Here is an 18,180-nt window from a genome sequence, read left to right as displayed (position 1 = left end):
GGCTGGCTGTTTTTTGCCATCTACTTGCACCCCTTCTCCTTTTCTCTCCCTCTCAGTGTCTTATCCACAGTTCCACCTCCACGCAGCTCTGTTTCCTAGGTGTGCACCCATTTGATTGTCTGGGTTTCTCTCCTCATGTCTAGTTTTCGTGTCTTGGGGTTTCCTGTTTCCTTGTTTTTCAGTGATAGTGTGTCTCTTTTCCTCTATTATGCATTCTAATTTTCTTACGCTAGATCACTTACAGTCCAAGTGGTTGGTCCATTTCCATGCTCCCTGTTTCTCAGTGATTTCCATTCCCTCCTCACCAACATTACTTTCTCCTTAACCAAAACCGTCTCCTGGACTCTGGTTCACTCCTTCAAGAACCTGCAGAACTCCTTGGGCTTCCTCTTCCTCTTTTGACCACATGACCCCACCCTGATTGTCAGAGGGCTTCACACACCGCTGTCCTCAGGGACACACCCAATTGCTGGCGCCCACCCTTCCTTTTCTACCTTGCCCTTGCAAAAATAACTGCCATGCCTTTCTGTGCTTTATTTCTGCGGCCATAAAATAGAGGTTACAACAGTTTGCACACCTGTCTTTTGGTCTTGTGAAGGTAAGAGGAGGGCTTGCACAACCCAGTAATCTGATGCAGAATGTAAAGTTGGCATACATGGTTTCCCAACCTTACTCTCTTTCCCATTCTCACCCTTTTCATGCATCTCTGCTTCTTCTATTTCTACCTCAGTCAGTGTCTTGCTGTCAGAATGTCTCGCTATTTCCTTTGTCCTGATTTGTTTCTTTTCCCATGTCAGTTCCCACCTACCTTTTCTCCTCCTTCCTTCCCTGATGCTGATCTTTATATCCCCACCCCATCTCTCAAACTGCTGTTTTCTAAAACTAAGGATCTGAAAAGGTCTCTCTGAGATGGTATATAACTTCCATGTGAGGGATTTCTTGGTGGTCCAGTGGTTAAGAATCCACCTTCTAATGCAGAGGATGTGGGTTTGATCCCTGGCCGAGGAACTAAGAGCCTACATGCCAAGGGGCCACTAAGCTCATGAGCTGCAACTACAGAGCCCACGTGCTCTGGAGTCCACAGGCCACAACTAGAAAGAAACCCAGACATTGCAATGAAGGTCCCACATGCCACAAGTAAGATCCAATGCACTCAAAAATATACAAATAACTAAATAAATATAATTGGCATGTGCTCACAATTAGTGAACAGATTAGACAGTGGAATGGACCAAGAAAACTGTTCCCAGAACAGGGCTAAGTGTGTGCAAAAGGCTCAGATGAGAAAAATCCATCAAAACTAGAATTACTGCAAAGTTTTACATGTACTTTAGAAGTCACTGCAGGAGAGGCACACATGAGGCTGGAGCCATGGAAAGGAAAGTAAGGGAAGGATTTACTCCTTATGACAAGAAGCACTGATTAAGGTAGGCACGTGAGGTAAGCCAATTTGCCTTCTCAAAGGGTCATCTGGGTGAGTTGGAGAGGATGGATGTGGTGGGAGGATGACTGGGGGAGGGTATGTGACTAGACAGAGACTGTTGCTCTGGCTCTGGTTCCAGAGAGAAGAGAGATCTGATGAGCGTTTTTGTGTTGAGAGCGGCAAGCAAAGGACGAGCAGCAGACATGTTCAAGGTGTAGTTGATTAAACTGCATGATTGATGGGTTGTGTGAATTGAAGGAGAGGGGAGAGACATTGATGATCCCTAGGTGACTGCCTGAACAGTGGAACAATAGAGTTCAATACTGAAACAAAGAACACCAGGAAAGGAGGCAGATGCGGTATCAAGAAAGATGGTCCACGCAAGTAAGGAAGTGTCTGCTACTGAAGTTTCCCAAAACCATCCAAATGGAGCAGTCTCACAGATCCCTGTACAAATATATCCAGGCACTTTGATGAATGAGCTTAAAAGACAAGTCTGGGTCAGAGATAGGAATGTGGGGATCGTTAAGTTATAGATTGAAGTAGACAAGAATGGCTGAGGAGAGGCCCCTCGCCTCTATTACAGGTGCCACATTGATCATTGGGGTAATCTGAAATCAGTCCTGAATACTCATTGGAAGGACTGAAGCTGAAACTCCAATACTTTGGCCACCTGATGTGAAGAACTGACTCATGAGAAATGACCCTGATGCTAGGAAAGATTGAAGGCAGGAGGAGAAGGGGACGACAGAGGATGAGATGGTTGGATGGCATCACTGACTTGACAGTCATGAGTTTGAGCAAGCTCTGGGAGTTGGTGATGGACAGGGAAGCCTGGCATGCTGTAGTCCATGGGGTCACAAAGAGTTGGACATGACTGAGTGACTGAACTGAAGTGAACACTCATTGCTAACACGTTCAACTCCTGGTTTTACAAGTTGCCTCCACGCAGCAACCCTTCTTTCAGTTCCTACAACGTCCTCAACAGTCTTCTCCATCCCTTGCACATGGTGTTTCCTCTCTGCGGATGTCTCACTCATTCTCCTTTATCTTTCCTCTATGTATAACTGTCATGCTTTCCTCCACTCTGTCTACTTCTTAGCACTTTCCCTTTAGGGTCTGTCTCTTCATATCACTTTCTCTACCTGTTAAACTCTGTACCTTGTTTGATTACTGAGTTTAACTCCTTTCTTCTGGGGAACTCATTTCCTCGCTTCTACTTCTTCTCTCTTATTGTTAACTTTCTGTTTGCAGTGTTTCCACCTAACATTTAAATCTAAAAGTTAAAATTCTAGCCTTTCTGTTTACTTTGTCCATCTTACATATTCCTCCTCCATATTGTCAAAGTTCTCATCTTCTGCCACTGACAAATGAGCAGGAATCTTTCCTTCCCCTTGGCAGGCTGATTTCAAATGTCTTTCATATGAAGTTCCTGTATTACGATTATTCTCACTATGTCCATGTTCTTGGGACAGTCTTAGCGAAAGCAGGTTGAAAAGTATCTCCCTTCCCTGATAGCATATTGCAGCCTGGTTCTATTTAGATTTCATATCCATTTATTTCTTAATTTTTATTGGAGTATAGTTGATTTAAAATATTGTATTAGTTTATGATACCCAGGAAAGTGAATCAGTTATACATATATATATATATATATATATATGTATCCACTCTTTTTTAAGACTCTTTTTCCATATAGGTCATTATAAAGTATTGAGCAGAGTTCCCTGTGCTATACAATAGATTCTTATTAGTCTATTTTATATCTGGTAGGTGGCTCTAGTGGTAAAGAATCTGTCTGCCATTCAGGAGATATAAGAGATGAGGGTTAGATCCTTGGGTTGGGAACCCGCTCCTGTAGTCTTGCCTGGAAAATTCCATGGACAGAGGAGCCTAGCGGGCTACAGTCCATGAGTCCACAAAGAGTCAGACAAAATGAGTGACTGAGCACACACATATATGTCAGTCCCAGTCTCCCAATTCCCTGTTTGAGACTCACACAGCCGCTACCTGCAGTGGGATACTCAGGACACAGGTGAGTCTTTGTCCTTCTTTCTATTTTGATCTCAGGGAAAAACAAGTATCATTTTCCTATGTTTCCATATCCTAATCTCTAAGGAGAAATAACTGTTTCCCTAGCTAAGTCCTAAAGTTTTGTAAGGAAATTGTGTTTGCCAAAGTACTTAGAAAAGAATAAAGCACTATATAATCCAATAGATTGATTAAAAAAATATGCGGCAATAACCGCCTTCTGAGATTTTGGGTCATTGGTTTTTCTTTCTGACACATAGATCTCAAGGACCGTATTCCTTTGGAAGCCTACCCAACGTTATGAAAATATATTATTAATAGTATTATTGTTAAACACTAGATAAACATCTATCTTTATTCTTCACAGGAATAAAGGGTACTCAAGAGTTAAAACCACAATATCAAATCTTTAGTGTAAATAAACATAAAGATTGTGGAGGACAAAAGACTTTCTTTAGGACTGGCCTACTACAACATAAGGACTTCCCTGGTGGCGCAGATGGTAAAGAATCTGCCTCCAATGCAGAAGACCAGGTCAGGAACATCCCCAGGAGAAGGGAATGGTAACCCACTCCAGTATTCTTGCCTGTGGAATTCCATGGATAGAGGAGCCTGGTGGGCTATAGTCCATGGGTTTGCAAAGAGTTGGACAGGATGGAGCAACTAACATTTCACTCTAAGTGGTAACTCATCTGTTATAACCAGGGTCATGCTGTTCAGCTCTGAATTCAGACATCTGACACCTTGCAGCTCAGGGCTGACAATACCCCTTCCTTACCTGGCTCACATCTTGATGGGGAGCTCAGGGCTTCCTGGGGCTCTTCTTCCACATGGATCACACAATAGGCCTTGTTATCCTCTGCAGAAAGGAATGAAATCCCTCAGAGGTCTCAGTATACAACCAGGGGAAATCATGGCAAAAAAGAAAAAAACCAAACAAACTCATGGTGAAGACACAGGAAGCTCAGTTCTCTCCTGGGTGCGGCTGTCCCTGTCCCAGACCATCTTGATCTGCCCTTGGAGTTCCCATGACCTGCAGGGTAGCTCCCTCCCATCATTACCACTGGAGGCTGAGAACCAGCCCCCTTCTCCCGTACTCCCTGTACATCTAATTCTCTTTCTCCTTCTTCCTCTTCCCACTGACTCTGCATACTTTTCTGTCTCTGCCCTTGTTTCCTCTGCCAGTGTCTCTAGACGCCTCTCTTTGTTTTGGTGCGTGATGTCTCCTCTGCTCCTGTCTTCTTTTTTCTTCTCTTTCAGCCTTGACACTGCTCTTTATCACCTTTCCCCATCCCATTCTTCCCTCCATCTTCGCATGGACCACAGGGCCAGAGAGCCTCCCCTTATCACCTCTATTCTACACCACCTTTGTACATCACAAGCCTGTCCATCATTCACAAATCTTATTTCCATATTCCTAGGACTTCTGGAAGGAAGCTGATGATCTCCTTGCCTCAATGGCCAAACTGGATTTTTTAAATTAATTAATTTATTTTGATTGGAGGATAATTACTTTACAATGGTTTTTGCCGTGTCAATGTGAATTTTACATGCAGCTGAAGTCACCCCGGCACTTCTACTTCAGGACCCCAGGCCACCTTTGACACATCCTGTCTCCCTACCTTCTTCATGCAGGAGCGCTCTCCCCACCCAGCTTAGTTCACCTTTATCCTTAGTCTCTCTCAGTTTGGGGGAAAAAAAGAGAAACTGACACAATTCCATGTGTACGTATGTGACTATGAAGAAGAGAATGGCAAGATGAGAAACATGCAGGATTTTTTTTCCATTTATTGAAGCAGTTAGGAATTTAAATCATAATTACCTTCTCCCTCTGCTGGTAGTAGGCTGAGCACCTTCTTGGGTTCTCCTTCAGGAGGCACTTGGAGAGCTTTGGGATCTCTGGTCACTGTGGAGAAACAAGGGCATGATGGATGTGGAGGGCAATCAGAGACAGACCTCAGCGCACTCATGCCAACGCGATGGGACAGTGACATGGCTGCCCCAAGCACTGGTCTGAGAGCCACCCTGTCTCCTGTTTCTCTGCCATCTGCTTGCGCCTCTTCTCCTTCGGTCTCCCTGCCAGGGTCCTGCCCACAGTTCCACGGCCACACAGCTGTTTCCTAGCTGTGCGTCCACATAATTGTTCGGGCTTCTCTCCTCATCTCTTGTTTTCAGGTCTTGAGGTTTTTGTTTGTTTGTTTGTTTGCTTGTTTTTCAGTGATAGTATATCTCCTTTTCCCTATTATCCTTTCTACTTCTCTTCAAGCACAAGTGATTGGATCCACTTCTATACTCCCCATCTCTCAGTGGTTTCCTTTCCCTCCCCACCAATATAAATTTCTCCTTAACTAAAATTTTCTCCTGGACCCGAATTCACTCCTTTAAGAACCTGCAGAACTCCTTGGGCTTCCTCTTCCTCTTCTGACCATGTGACCCCACCCTGACTGCCAGCTGGCTTCACACACCACTGTCCTCAGAGACACACCCAGGATGCTGGTGGCCACTCTTCCTTTGCTACCTTGCCCTTGCTAAAGTAACCTCCATGCCTTTCTGTGCTTTATTTCCCCAGCCATTAAATAGAGGTTATGACAATTTGCATGCCTGTGTCTTACTGTTTCATGAAGGCGAGAGGAGGGCTTGCACAATCCGATAGTCTAATGGAAACTCTAAGGGACCTTGCACATCTTGTCTCCCAATCTTGTTCTCTTCATCATTCCCAGTCTTTCTGCACATCTCTGCTTCTTCTATTTCTACCTCAGGATCTTGCTGTTGGAACCTCTTGGTACTTCTCTTTGTCCTAATTTTTTTCTTTTCCCATGTCTGTTTCCACCTGCCTTTTCTCCCCCTTCCTTCCTTGATGCTGGTCCTCGCCCCATTTCTCAGACTGTTACTTTCTAGAACTAGGGATCAGAGGAGGTATCTCTGAGATGGTCTATAATTTCCATGTAATCTCATCAATTAGTGAGCAGAATGGAGAGAGGAATCGATGAAGAAAACTGTTCCCAGAATAGGACTAAGTGTGTACAAAGTCTCAAACGAGAAAAATTCATCAAAATTGAAAGTACCTCAAAGTTTTACATGAACTTTAGAATCATTGCCAGAGAGGTATGCATGAGGCTGGAGCCATGGAAAGGAAAATAAGGGAAAGATTTAATCCTTATGATGACAGGAATTGTTGATTTAAGGTAGGCAAGTGAGATAAGCCAACTTGCCTTTTCAAAGGGTCATCTAGGTGAGTTGAAGAGAATGGATGTGGTGGGAGGGTGATTGGGGGAAGGTATGGACTTTCCTGGTGGCTCAGATGGTACAGAATCTTCCTGCAATGCAGGAGACCCGGGACTGATCCTTGGGTGGAGAAAATCCCCTGGAGAAGGGAAAGGCTACACACTCCAGTATTCTGACCTGGAGAATTTCATGGAGGAGAAGGGGATAACAGAAGATGAGATGGTTGGATGACATCACCGACTCCCTGGACAAGAGTTTGAGCAAGCTCTGGGAGTCGGTGATGGACAGGGAAGCCTGGTGTGCTGTGGTCCATGGGGTCACAAAGAGATGGACACGACTGAGCGGCTGAACTGACTGACAGGTTCTCTAGCTGTGGCACAAAAGCTCCAGAGCACTTGGGCTCAGTAGGTGTAGCACGTAGGCTTATTTGCTCCATGGCATGTGAGATCTTAAGTTCCTCACCCAGTGATCGAATCTGCATCCCCTATACCGCAAGGCAGATTTTTAACCAGTGAACCACCAGGGAAGTCCCTCCAAGTGGCTATACCAACTTACATTCCCACCAACACTGTAGGAGAGTTCTCTTTTCTCCACACCTTCTCCAGTATTTACTGTTTGTAGGCTTTTTGATGATGACTATTCTAATCAGCGTGATGTGATACCTCCTTGTAGTTTTGATTTGCATTTCTCTAATAATTAGTTATGTTGAGCACTTTTCCTATTTTTTTTGGCTATCTGTATGTTTCCTTTGGAGAAATGTCTATTTATATCTTCTGCCTATTTCATCATTCGGAGGAGGCAATGGCAACCCACTCCAGTACTCTTGCCTGGAAAATCCCATGGGCGAAGGAGTTTGAGTTGCATCAACTGTTTGTATATTTTGAAGATAAATCCTTTGTCATTTTTTTCTTTTGCAAATACGTTCTCCCATTCTGAGGGTTGTCTTTTTGTTTTGTTTTTCATAAACACTTCTACATTTACTTAGGACCCATCTATTAATTTTTAAAATTATCTCTATTAATTGGAGGATAATTACTATACAATATTGTGATTTTTTTTGCCATACATCAACATAAAATCAGCCACAGGTATATATGTAGCCCCCATATCCTAACCCCCCTCCCAGCTTCCTCTCCACCCTGTCCCTCTGGGTTGTCTCAGAGTACTGGCTTTGGGTGCCCTGCTTCAGGCATCAAACTTGCACAGGTCATCTATTTTACACATGGTAATGTACATGTTTGCTTTTGTTTTTTATTTTCATTACTCTAGGAAATGGATCAAGAAAGATCTTGCTGGGATTTACGTCGCAGAGTGTTCTATGTTTTCCTGTAAGAGTTTTACAGTATCTGGCCTTACATTTAGGTCTTTAACCCAGTCCTGTTTATTCTTTCATTCACTTCCTCTTTGTCTCTGCTGTTCTTAGTGTTCATTAATCCTATGCAGTCCTGGAAGGCAAGTTTATAACGACTGCTCTCTTCTAAACTCCAGTTTGGTCGTATTTAGATTTCATATGTGCGTGCGTGCGTGCGTGTTTAGTTGCTCAGTCACATCTGACTCTTTGCAACTCCTTGGACTGTAGCTTGCCAGACTCCTCTTTCCATGGAATTTCCCAGGCAAGAATATTTGAGCAGGTTGCCATTTCCTCATCCAGGGGAATCTTCCCAACCCAGGGATCGAACCTGTGGCTTCTGTGGCTCTTGCATTGGCAGGCGGGTTCTTTACCATTGAAACACCCAGGAAGCCTTAGATTCCACATACTTTTAAATAAAATTAGACCTACGTAGGCAACTCCACGTGGTGCCCGCAACCTACATTTTTATTATTCTGTGCCCTTAAATTCTCTACCCAGAAGCCCCTCCATTAAGGCTGTAGCCCCTCTTTCCCCCTTGCCTCCCTTACATGGAAGGAAACAATCAGAGGCCGAGTAAACGGGTATATCTGTTTGGAGGGAGGAGGAACATGTTCCTTGCGTACAGACATATAAACAAATCAATGAGCTCACTGGTCGCTTCAGTTCAGGTCAGTTCAGTTCAGTCGCTCATTGTGTCCAACTTTTTGTGACTCCATGAACACCAGGCCTCCCTGTCCATTACCAACTCCCCGAGTTTACCCAAACTCATGTCCGTTGAGTTGGTGATGCCATCCAACCATCTCATCCTCTGTTGTCCTTTCCTCCTCCTGCCCTCAATCTTTCCCAGTATCAGAGTCTTTTCAAATGAGTCAGCCCTTCACATCAGGTGGCCAAACTATTGGAGTTTCAGCTTCAACATCAGTCCTTCCAATGAACACTCAGGACTGATCTCCTTTGGGATGGACTGGTTGGATCTCCTTGCAGTCCAAGGGACTCTCAAGAGTCTTCTCCAACACCACAGTTCAAAAGCATCAATCCTTTGGTGCTCAGCTTTCTTTATAGTCCAACTCTCACATACATATGTGATTACTGGAAAAACCATAGCCTTGACTAGATGGATTTTTGTTGGAAAAGTAATGTTTCTGCTTTTTAATATGCTGTCTAGGTTGGTCATAACTTTCCTTCCAAGAAGTAAGCGTCTTTTAATTCATGGCTGCAATCAGCATCTGCAGTGATTCTGGAGCCCCCCAAAATAAAGTCAGCCACTATGTACATTGTTTCCCAGCTCCCCGTTTACCTGGCTGCAGTTTGGGCATCTCTTCAGAATTGCCTTTGCTGGTCCTTTGGAGAAATTTGTGCTCAGAGGAAACTGAAGAGAAACACAGAAAAGACCAACCAGACATTGTGATGGGGAACAGACCATGGATGATGCTGAATTCCGATGTCCAGTGCTCAGGTGAGCTTCTCCTTGGGAAAACAATACTGCTGTTCAAGGACTTCACTTAAGACCCGCTGGAGCCTTGCTCTGCCTGTTTTCCTTCTCTTTAGCCCCCAGTCACCTTTCTCTTCATTTTTCTGTCCTCACACATGGTCATTTCTGTGCTATGAAGGATCACACACCTCATTTACCCTCTGGGCTTTTTCTTCTTTGCCCTTCAACATTCTTTATCAGTTTTCCTACTCGTGACAATCCTTCTTTCTAGGTTTTAGCTGCCCTGACTCTCTGCCAGCCCTACACAGCAGTCACCATGGTCAGTCATCGAGGATGCTGGTTCCCTGGCTTGTTTAGCTTGTTTTGAACTCTGCTAAAAGACCCTTACGCACTTCAGTGCTTCCATTTCTTTCCCTATACAATAGGAATAAGTAACAGTCCATCCGTTTACATCCATAGCTTTGTGGAGGTAAGAATGATACCTTGTTTGCCAAGATTCTTTGAAAAATAATAGTCACATAATAAATAATATTATTGGTTGACAAAAATTGCACTTTAAACTTGGAAGCAATTGATCTGGAGGACATGTTTCTTTGGGGAGGGAGGTTTCCAAAGTTAACATTATAAGCAAACAAAGTATATAAGCAAACAACATATAACAAAATAATAGCATTATAAGCAAACAGAAAAATACTGAGGTTGTATTCTCTAGAGAAGATAAAAGGTGGGTAGGTATTAATGCAAATTTTTACTATTCATAGCTATGAGAGACATCCCTTTTCTTCAGCATATTGCTGCTAGAATGCACTAGGAATATTTGTGCTGTTTGTTATGTTACTTATGCTGTTATGGACTCATGGAATTTCAGGACACTGTAGATCTTTTGACTGTGGAGTACACTCAATAAACACCTGCTGTGAATTCAGCCATCTGACACCCTTGGCTGGCAGTTCCTCCCCATCCTTACCTGGCACACATCTTGGTGAGAAGCTTGAGGCTTCCTGGGGCCATTCTTCATCCCAGGTGTTGCTGTTCTCTGCAGGAAAGATTGCGATCCCACAAGCATTTCAATTTATGACCAAGGAAGAATCACCGCAAGAAAATAACTGGAAAATCAAGAAAGGCTGAGAAACTGGAAAGCCCTGCTCCCCAAAACAACCTGCCATGCCATGCCATATTGCACTCAAGTCAGGTCCAGCTCTTTCACAACCTCATGGACTATAGCAAACCAAGCTCCTCTGTCCATGAAAATTTCCAGGCAAGAATACTGGAGCGGGTTGCCTGCCATTCCCTTCTCCAGGGGATCTTCCTGACCCAGGGACTGAACCCATGTCTCTTGTGCTTTCTGCATTGACAGGCAGATTATTTATCTGAATCAGCAAAGTGATTGGCTGAAACTAACTCAAAATTGTAAATCAACTATATTTCCTTAAAAATTTTTTAAATGAAAAAAATACAAATTTAAAAAATAAAATTACTGGGGGAAAAAAGTTTATCCTATATTGAATTAACAGTGTAGGAGGCAGGTGATGAGGCTGGGAAAATAGACCTGGGGCTCACCTTGGGTGATCACAGATGCCACTCAGAGGAACATATATTTAATCCTTAGTGTAGTAAGAAAGTATGTAGGAACACAACCTAATTTTCATTTTCAAAGATCCCAGTAGAAGTAAAAATGACACATTTGATGGGAGCAAGGTTAGAGGAAAGTTATGAATAGAACCTGTTTTGAGAACCATGACAGAGATCTGGATTCAAGCCTTGAGGGTGTGATGGATTGGACAGGTGCGAGTTATTCTAGAAGAGAGATGACTATGCTGGATGAGTAACGGGCATATATTTGAGAGCAAGAGGAGTCCTGGAGACACCTAGACTTCCAACGTGAAAACCCACGAGACAATAGTGACCCATCATTGAGACACGCATGCTGAAGAGGAGTTAGATCTAGCTTGAGCAATGAAGAAGCTACTTTCAATCCTGAAGTGCCAAGTTTAAAATTCTTGAAAGAACTCAAGTGCCTATGTCTAGAGGACGATGGTCTTTGAGTCCATTGATAAATGCACTCTGAAGACAATCTAGGGTGGTGATTTGGTCTTAGGAATCATTGGAATATTCGGGGAGAGGGCTTTGTCAATCTGAGTATTTTACAAGTGCCACTTTGATGATTAAGGACAGTTTGATCTGAAAACTCACAGCTGATGTTGCCAACCCTTGTGCCCCAAGTTGCTTACACCCAGTGCCCTTACCTCGAGCCTGCAATGTCCTGATCTGTTCCTCTCTCTCTTTTATCCTCTTTTCACTCAACCTGTTTTCTATCCATTCTCCAACTATTTCGCTACACAGTTACCTTTGCACTTCTGTCTGACTTTTCCCAATTTTTAGCATTGATATTTTCCTCTTGCTCTTTCTCTTTCTATATTTTTGGCTCTCAATTTTTATCTCAGATTCTTTGGAGATTTTTCAGTTTATCTCTCCTCTGCTGTGTCCTACACTTGTTCCCCTTCCCTTTCTGTTCCTCCCACTTGACCTTGACCTCTGTCTCTCAGTGCTACTCAACTTCTGTCTTTCTGCGTGATTTCATCCTCCAAGTTCTGCCCTCTCTTCATCTCCAAAACTCTCCTCTTGGACTCTGATTACAGTCCCAGGGACCTCCAACTGGCCAGCTCTCCCACATGAATGTGACATGGCTTGATGTTCCGCAGTTTCTCTTAACTATTCTGTGAACCTAACTGAAAACTATCTCCTATCTCAGCCTGGAAGGGTAGGATTTTATGTTCCTTTTGGAAAACTGGATCCATTCCTGTAACTGGTCACATATCTACACCTTATATACTTTTTCCATTTTCTTTTTTAATATTCTCTATCAATGGATGCTCCACCTACTCAGGAGTTCAGTTTCCTTTTCCCATTGTCTCTGTTCCATCTATGAGCAGGTGAGTGCAGGTAGAAGTGGGATCTGGCAGAGGCTTAGGATAGGAGACAGAAGGTAGGCTTGGCTTCCATGAAGACAAGAAAACAAAGATTTAATACGAAATTGAAATTGACAAATTAAATAATAGTTACCTTGCCTATAATATGGCAGTAGTCTGGGCATACTTTCAAATCCTCTTACACTGTTCGTTTGGAGAGATGAGTGTTCCAAGGACACTAAAGAGAGCAACAAGGAAATGACAGAACTCAGGCAGTATCCGGAGAAGAGACTTGTCTGTAGGGATGCTCACATGAATATGATCACACAGTGTGTCCTTCTGTAGCTGGCTTCTTTTTCTCAACATGTTTCTGAGATTCATCTTTGTGGTTACATATATCAATAGTTCATTCCTTATATTGCTGAATAATATTGCATTTAATAAATATATCACAGTTTATTCCCTCTCTTATTGATGAAAATTTGAATTGGTTCCAGATTTTAGCTATTAGGAATAAAGCTACAATAACATTGCTGTACAAATCTTTGTATGAACATACATTTTCATTCCTCATGATAATATACCTAGGAGTGGAACTGCTGGGTGGTAGGTTGTGTTTAACTTTATAAGAGATGGCTAAACAGTTTTTCAAGGTGGTTATATCACTTTATATTCAAACCAGCAACATACATAAAGGAGTTCTAGCTGCTCCATAGGTCCCACCAGCATTTGGTGTTGTCAGTATTTTTAATTTTAGCAATTCTAATAACCAAGTGGTAGCTTGTTGTGGCTTTTCCCTGGGGACTAATGTTCACTTCACTTATGTCCTTATTGGCCATTTTATATCTTCTGAGTGAAATGTCTCTTCAAGACTTCTGTCACTTTTTAAAATTGGTGGTGTTTTTTTTATTATTCATTCATAGGAATTCTTTGTACTTTCTCCATCATTCTATGTGATGAACCTTTTACTCTTTACTAATAACTGTTATGAATCCGTCCACCACCTTCTCATTTCCATTATTCCCAGTAGTAGATGAATCTCTACATATATTTTTTACATACTTTGTACTTTTTAATGTACATTTTATACTTTTAGCAATTGGTCATCATTCAAAAGAATAGGTATTATTATTAAATACATCAAACTGTTACATAAATGTATTAATACATGTCTAAAATATGTAATCTTTGACGTATGAATACAAATTAAAGATACATATTCATAGTATTCTGCAAAGCCATTCTGCAGTTTTTTCCTGCACTGGTCATTTCCAAGAGGGGAAAAAAAAACAACCAACATTTAACAAAAAATTAAATTTACTGTTGACCATTTGGCTTAAGGATGGAGACAGTTTTCCTGGGTTTCAAGGGAGTTTTCACTCGCTAAATCTCTAGCTACCTTCACACACCTGTTTCTTCTCCTGAAAAGTGGGAGTAACAAAACCCTTATGACAGGATTGTTATGAGAATTAAGTGGGATGCTCCTGATAAAGAAATATTTGAATTACAGTAACTTAGAAAGAAATCATAATTTTCAATTAATATCTTAGAATGAATAATTATTAGTAATAATATGAATGAAATGATTAAAGAGTTAGAAACCGTGCATATTGGGGCTGGTGCATGGGGATGACTCACAGAGATGTTATGGGGAGGGAGGTGGGAGGAGGGTTCATGTTTGGGAACGCATGTAAGAATTAAAGATTTTAAAATTAAAAAAATAAAGAACTAAAAAAAAAAAAGAAAAAGAAAATTACATATTGCATATGTGAGCATTAAACAAGTTGATTCATGTCAATTGTTGACCGTGTGTCTACTTGTTCATGGATGTTGTGTGTTGTAACTGTTGTTACTGCCCTTGGTTCTCTTCTTTCCTTTTTACTCCTTCCCTTTTCCTTTTCTGCTTTTCTACAAAACACTATTTCCTCCACATTTTCTTCTGCATACAATTACTTCTTTCTCTCCTCCTCTCTTTTATTATGAGTGAACGTTACAATAGTTCCTTCTTTTGACACATAAAAGGCTTCCTCTTTGGACTTCTCTATCTCTGTATGTTACACCCTCAGTCGTGTCCGAGTCTTTGCAACCCCATGGACTGTAGCCTCCAGTCTCCTCTGCCCATGGGATTTTTCAGGCCAGATAAATGGAGTGGGTTGCCATTTCCTCCTCCAGGGGATCTTGTTGACCCAGGGATCAAACCTGGGTCTCCTGCATTGGTAGGTGGATTCTTTACCATCTAAGCCACCAGAGAAGTCCAAATAATACCAAAGAATTGAAGTGAAGTGAATTCGCTCAGTCGTGTCCGACTCTTTGCGACCCCATGGACTGTAGCCCACCAGGCTCCTCCCTCCATGCGATTCTCCAGGCAAGAGTACTGGAGTGAGTTGCCATTTCCTTCTCCAGGGGATCTTCCCGACCCAGGGATCGAACCTGGGTCCCCTGCATTCCAGGCAGACACTTTAACCTCTGAGCCACCAGGGAAGCCCGAAATAATACCAAACCCTATCCTTTCCCAGGTCCACTGAGTTCCTAACTCACGGAACTGGACTGCTATCAGTTCTCCCCCTTAATTCTGCCTCATGGTCACAGTGAGACCTCTCTCAGATTTATGTTCTGCCTTTTCGGTCGTCACAGCTGCCTGGTAACATTCTTGGATTCCAGATCTGGTTGCTTAACTGGAGCCCATACACACACTGCTGCTCCAGTTTCCTCATCTCCTGCTGCACCAAGAGCTCAGCCCCTGACCTCTGATCTCCTTCTTTCTTAGCAGATGAGACAACAAGCTTCTGTCAAGTCAGAATTACCTTGTTCACGGTTTAATTGTGAGTTGAGCATCTCCTTTGTCTCTCCTTCATCAATGGTTTGGTAATAGAAGTTGTCATGAATCACTGAGAAGAGAAAGGAAAGACAAGTAGAGATCTCAGATGGGGACCAGGAGTTGCATCTCACAGTTATGCATCCAGGCACATCCTAGACTCCCACAGTTCAGGGAAACCCTTCCAGCCCTCAGGGAACCCTGGGCTTCAGCGGGTCTCTCAAGGCCTGTGAGGCTTGATGTTGCCCCTGTAATCTTACAGCTGTTCCACACTGAACACCCCTCTCAAGGTTTAAAAAAGAATAGACAGTGGAAAGTTGTAAACAGTGGTCAACCCCCTTTCCAAATGATCAGGAAACAATGAAAGCCAATTTAAAATAAATAATGAATGTGGAATGTGCTTTGTAAATTCCATGTGCGACTAAGACTAGGGAAGAAGCAGAAGGATTTCTTCAAGAGAAAGGTAATGTTTCTAAAGAAATAGACTTACGTTATAGAAGACAAGCCCCAACGTCTTTAGAAGGTGAAGATTTTAAAAAGAAGAGAGAAAGGAAGGAAGGAAAAAAGACTGTGGGCCAGGGAAGAAGATCTGGTTATAGAGACACAACACTGAAGAGAAACTCGTATTTCCCTGGGGTGGGATGGGTGGGGAGAGATCCAGGAAACAGGGAAAGACACTGTCTGAAAGACACAGACAGGAAGTGACTATTTTATGAACGGCACAAACAGGAAGTAAACATTGCCAAACTGTACCAGTGACCCAGGAGATGGTAACAAGCACGAGAAACCAGGTCAAGGCACCCCCACATCAAAACTGCATTTCAAGGTGACTCAGCACACATAGTTGGAAAAGCAAGACTCACAAGATATGAGGAAAAAACACTGAAGAAATAGAGAAAGACGCTGACAGAAGATGCTGCTAGAAGGATGGATGGCAGGAACATACCTCCTGGGGTGGGGGGGATGGGGGGGGCAATACCCACTGAGGGTTCAGGGTAGTAAGAGATGCTTTTTCCATCTCCAGGACACCTTGACTTCATGCCCAGGCCGGCTTTGGAAGAGGACATGGCGGGCAAATGCTGTGTGGGTGAGAGGTTTTAGAAAGGTAAGGAGGTGAAATGCCTGCCTCCAGAAGCAGGCATTTCAGTGATGGGTGTGTGTGTGTTGGGGGGGGGGGGTTCTCTGACCCCTCCTACTAGCATCTTGGCTCCGGGCTGCTGACCCTAAGCTCCTGTGGACAGCTGGGCCTGGAAGGTACCAGCAACAACCTCCTCTGGGGGCAGGTGGGCAGCTGCATTAGGACCAGGAGCTGGGCAGTGGTAAGCCTGGTGGGTAGGACATCTCAGCACAGGAAGCCCCATAAATTAACACACATAATGTGGGTGCTGGGGTCCAGGGAGGAGAATCCTTATAGTATTGGGAGAAGGTCAGAGACCCTGAGACGTGGGCAGTAAAGATGACCACCTTTCCCTTCCTACCCGTGGCCTGGGGACACCATGGTAACAAATATAGTATTGACTTGAAATTTGTGGCTTTTCTTTATTTCTTTTTTGGACTTCGATATGGCACTGCGGAAATGAGATAGCTCTTATTTTACAAGACATAATTTTCACAAATAAACACATCCCAACCTTTATACTGACTTCTTTTACTTTATCTCTGCTCAAAAATCTTATATTCTTTATTTCTCAAATAATAAATTTCAAATTCCTTAGCACAGGATGTCCAATCTTCAAAAATCCCCTCCAACTCCCCTTTCCAGAAGGGGCTTCCAAAACCTCCCACCCGCGCTCCCTTTTATAGCTATGTGGTTCTGCAAGCCTACTCTTTCTTTTGCCTAATATAGCTTTCCCATGCTGCCCCTCCCCAATGCATGGGTAGGAACTGGCCTTCTCCTGGAAGTTCTCCACTCTGTTAGGAAGTAAGCTGGCAAGCAACTGCCCCGAATGACAAATTTTTTTCCTACAAAGAAAATCTTTTCATCTTTGAGTGTGTCTGCAAGTATTAGGGAAGGCTCCTTCCTTTCCAACAAAAGGGCATAATTCATGCCTCCCTCCAAAAAAGTAGAAACTCAAATCCCATGCTTCTCAGCTTCAAATATAGATCCTGGCTGAGCAATTATTTGCAGCATTACTGGGTTAAAGTGTCACCCCTATTACGTGTAAGCTCCATGGAGACACAGATTATGTATGTTTTCTTTCCCATTTTACCTGCCACTAGGTAGTCACTCAGTAAAATAACTTTCAAATATATGAAAAGTGAATGAATGAATCAGTGAATGAAGTAGACTTGAGTCCCCAAAAGTTGTTGAAAGCTCTAGTTACCGTTTTTGAAGCTATTGCAAATCTGAAGTAAATCAGGATAGGCCTTCAGGTTAGCCTTGCTGAACAGGGCTTCCAGAACAGTCTTGTCAAATTTCTTCTCCAGCTCATCGAGAGCTTCATACATCACTCTTTGCACCGGGACCAGATTTCTACAAGCTTCTTGAAAATTCTTGAAAAATATTGAATGGAGAATTATGTAGCTTTGAGTGTATGGGTTATGGGAGACTCAGATCAGAAATAAACAAATTTATTCCCTGGTGAAGTGTTAGAATGTTATGTATATTTGGATTGGTTCCCTGATAGCTCAGTTGGTAAAAAAAATCTGCCTGCAATGCAGGAGACCACAGTTCAGTTCCTAGGCTGGGAAGATCCCCTGGAGAAGGAAATGGCAACCCACTCCAGTATTCTTGCCAGGAGAATCTCATGGACAGAGGAGCATGGCGGGCCACAGTCCATGCAGTTGCAAGAGTCGGACACATCTTAGAAACTACACCACCACCACCATCCACTCCAGTATTCTTGGGCTTCCCTTGTGGTTCAGCTGGTAAAAAATTCGCCTACAATGCGCGAGACTTGGGTTCAATCTGTGGGTTGGGAAGATCCCCTGGAGAAGGGAATGGCTACCCACTCCAGTATTCTGGCCTGGAGAATTCCATGGACTGTATAGTCC

General features: G+C 43.0%; 1 protein-coding gene and 1 non-coding gene across 45 annotated transcripts in view; both read right to left on the bottom strand.

Moving 5' to 3' along the window:
- LOC101120733 (nuclear body protein SP140-like protein) overlaps nt 1–18,180 on the bottom strand; it is an 83,415-nt gene that overhangs the window by 48,416 nt on the left and 16,819 nt on the right. For 30 of the 44 annotated variants that reach the window (XM_042244363.2, XM_042244361.1, XM_060410458.1 and 27 more), the window contains 7 exons: nt 17,511–17,679; nt 15,176–15,259; nt 12,526–12,609; nt 10,430–10,498; nt 9,328–9,399; nt 5,277–5,360; nt 4,233–4,313 (listed from right to left, as the gene is read on the bottom strand). In XM_042244363.2, the coding sequence (XP_042100297.1) occupies nt 4,233–4,313; nt 5,277–5,360; nt 9,328–9,399; nt 10,430–10,498; nt 12,526–12,609; nt 15,176–15,259; nt 17,511–17,679 (643 nt within the window). The remainder of the gene's footprint in view (nt 1–4,232; nt 4,314–5,276; nt 5,361–9,327; nt 9,400–10,429; nt 10,499–12,525; nt 12,610–15,175; nt 15,260–17,510; nt 17,680–18,180) is intronic. The other 14 variants (XM_060410461.1, XM_060410463.1, XM_027965293.2 and 11 more) reach the window with 1 other exon arrangement.
- Nucleotides 14,781–14,852, bottom strand: TRNAS-GGA (transfer RNA serine (anticodon GGA)). The gene has a single exon. It is a non-coding gene; the product is annotated as a tRNA-Ser (tRNA).

This window comes from Ovis aries, chromosome 2 (genome assembly GCF_016772045.2).
Source record: "Ovis aries strain OAR_USU_Benz2616 breed Rambouillet chromosome 2, ARS-UI_Ramb_v3.0, whole genome shotgun sequence".
In the NCBI taxonomy this organism is placed as follows: Eukaryota; Metazoa; Chordata; class Mammalia; order Artiodactyla; family Bovidae; genus Ovis; species Ovis aries.
This window is presented reverse-complemented; position numbering and strand designations above follow the sequence as displayed.